The sequence below is a fragment of the Helianthus annuus genome, chromosome 10 (assembly GCF_002127325.2).
Source record: "Helianthus annuus cultivar XRQ/B chromosome 10, HanXRQr2.0-SUNRISE, whole genome shotgun sequence".
In the NCBI taxonomy this organism is placed as follows: Eukaryota; Viridiplantae; Streptophyta; class Magnoliopsida; order Asterales; family Asteraceae; genus Helianthus; species Helianthus annuus.
Genome location: NC_035442.2, coordinates 119912914 through 119915807, shown reverse-complemented (window position 1 = coordinate 119915807; position 2894 = coordinate 119912914). Strand labels below are relative to the sequence as shown.

The following is a 2894-nucleotide window of genomic DNA, read 5'->3' as shown; positions in this document are numbered from 1 at the left end:
CAAACCTTGCCTCTCTGTCAAAGAAGAGAGGTTGTCCCCGGCTCCAAAAATCTTCTTTTCTAGGTGAACAGTATGTCTTTTATAATTGCATTTTGCAAATAAAGTGGACTTTAGTTTGGCAGCATTTGCTAGAACTTTACAGTGTAAATAAGATGAGTTGATCATTTAATTGAATTTTGAAGTTTAATTAGTAACTGTACTATAAAGACGAAGATGTAGATGAGATAGCGAGAACAAAAAAAAAAAAAAAAAAAATCTATTTGTACTTCTTGTTAAAAGAAATTGGTTTTCTACAGCTAAGTTTTTGTGATTTGTATATGTAGGCTTTAAGAGTGATTAAGTATGTTGTGGGGAAGTCTCGTGTGGAATTTAGGAGGGAAACGCAAAGGAACTCAGTGGCTGTTCGGCAACTAGTTCACTATAAAGGACAACCAGATCCGTTAAAGGGTGATGCACTTAATAAGTCCGTTAGGGAAACTGCACAGGAGGCTTTAGCAGCTATTTTTGCTGGTGAAGACAATAGTAAACCGCCACAAACCGAAAGTCTTGCACGACGGATAGAAGGTTTCGGTAATACCAATTATAACATGCCACCGTCTGAGGATAAGAAGTCGTTTCTTAGTGAAGTGGTTGGCATTGGAAGCACAACAATTAAGCTCGGTTTGAATAGCATAGCACAAGCTCAAACCCCTAAAAACGACATGGGAACTTACAGGAGCCCGAATTTGCGAAGATCACTGACTAATGAAACTAGTTACAATGATAACAATCGGTTATCGACAAATGCTTCTGGACCATGGAGTCAAGCTTAAGTTATTCACTGGAAAAGAGCCGTGAAAATTGGTTATTAGAGACCACTGTTACATCTGGTGGTGTTCGTCTTCAACCAACTCGCGATGCCATTCAGGTGTTTCTTTCGGAGGCCACAAAGTTGAATGCTTTAGCTTTAAGTCGCGCGTTAGAAGTCAAACTCCAGTCGCACATGTGGCAGGTTCGTGTGAAAGCTTTGTAACTGCTAATCAGTAACTACCATGCTTATTTTGATATATGTTTTTTATTTTTATTTTAATTTTATTTTTATTATTGAATAGCTAAAGAACAATGGGCTACCCAAATGGATTGGTATCACAAGGGAAGAAGCATCTTTTCTCATTTGGGGTTATCACAGATGTGCCGTATGCCGACATTCCTGATGGTGGATCGTTTCTTGGCATTCCTAGATATTACAGAAACATCAAAAGGAAAGGTGATTTCATTCTCCGTTTGATTCTAACTGCATATACAAAAAATTGTAGTAGTTTTTTTAAAAGAATTTGTTTCTTATAGTTAAGTTGGTGAATAAAACTTCTTTTAATTGCCCCATTATCTGTGTCTATGACTATGCTTTATTATCTAAACTTCTTTTAATCCTTGATTTAGAGGAAAGAGAGAGGATATACACATCAGGAGGGGTGTGTGCGAACAAGATGATGAGCCAGGAATGTCTAGGATTCGAGCTTCAATCGACGAGACACCAGAAGGTCCAGGACTTGTGATTTCAAGGGCTTTCAGTGACTTTTTTGTTAAAGATTTTGGTCTTATTTCCGAGCCTGACGTGATACAAAGAACCTTAACCACACGCAACCGTTTGGTTATTTTGGCAACTGATGGGGTATGATACTCCTACATCAAACACACACACACACACACACACACACACACATATATATAGACACACACACATGGTTGCATTATTAAAGTGAATAACAATCTGTAGGTATGGTATGCTGTCTCAAATGAAAAGGCGGTGGAGATTGTTTCATCGTCAGTAGACGAAAGAGACGAATAAGCAAAATGTTTGGTTGAGTATGCAGCTGCTCAGTGGAAATGTAAACGACCGGGATTCGCAACAGGTGATATCTCAGTTGTCTGCATATTTTTCAACAATCCATCATTTTCTCAAGATTAAGGATCTATATATGCATGGATGTTGTATATGGTGACTGTTGAGCAATGTCTTATTGCAAGCTTATTAGTCTCCACAATGAAGTTCTAATATATATATATAAAATGAATGACCCCAATGAATTATTAAAGTTTTTTCGGTTACAATTTAATGATATGTGTTCATGTTTTCGTCATATGTAGAGGTTATACAACCCTATTATGTCATCAGGGGGAATCATCTGAAAAGGCCGGCATACAGTTTTAGAGTTGTGGTTCTTAAGATCATTTGCTGCAGGATACACTGATTTTACACTTACTTCCGAATTGCAGTATCTCCCATATTATATGTAAGTCATTCACAATCTTCTAAGTTGATTTATTGATTCAAACTAGATCTTATTTTAGTTTATGTAATCAAGTATATTGCACTTGTTGTGAATGAAATCTATAGAAAATGGTTAAACAAATGTTGCCAGGTCAACCAAATGTTACTCATTTGACCCGTTTACCAACCGCCTATTTTGTTACCTATGTTTATTCTGAAACTGATGTTGTACGTGATGAATTTGATACAGGTCAGTCCAACGTCATTTTACTTGGCAAGGACCTAATCGACCCGCATGCAGATAAAACATGTATGGATGCTTTTCTTGTTACCATTGTATATATTAATATTGTCTTTTTAGAATAACTTATGTCTTATGATGAAGCGCGACACTTTGTTTTGTGAAGGAGTTTTGATTGGCTAAGACAAAAGGGCCAGCTAATGGCCAAAATGAAAACAGGAAGAGTTTTTCAAGGAATGAGAGAAGGTTACGTTGCAAGTGTTTCTAGGAGTGATGTATGTTGAGACAAAAAGTGTTGTTCTTGCAAGTGCTGTTAGGATTGATGCAAGTTTATGTATTTAGTATTCAAATTGACAACTTATGTATGAATTTTGGTTTACTATTGTTAAGATTATTAATTTT

At 36.5% G+C, this 2894-nt stretch overlaps 1 protein-coding gene across 1 annotated transcript; it reads left to right on the top strand.

Annotated features, from left to right (window-relative positions):
- Nucleotides 1-266: 266 nt before the first annotated feature.
- LOC118483282 (protein MODIFIED TRANSPORT TO THE VACUOLE 1-like) lies at nucleotides 267-1231 on the top strand. The gene is made up of 2 exons (XM_035978920.1): nucleotides 267-991; nucleotides 1092-1231. The coding sequence occupies exons 1-2, from the start codon at nucleotides 797-799 to the stop codon at nucleotides 1191-1193; spliced, it is 297 nt and encodes a 98-aa protein (XP_035834813.1). The 5' UTR covers nucleotides 267-796; the 3' UTR covers nucleotides 1194-1231.
- Nucleotides 1232-2894: the final 1663 nt, after the last annotated feature.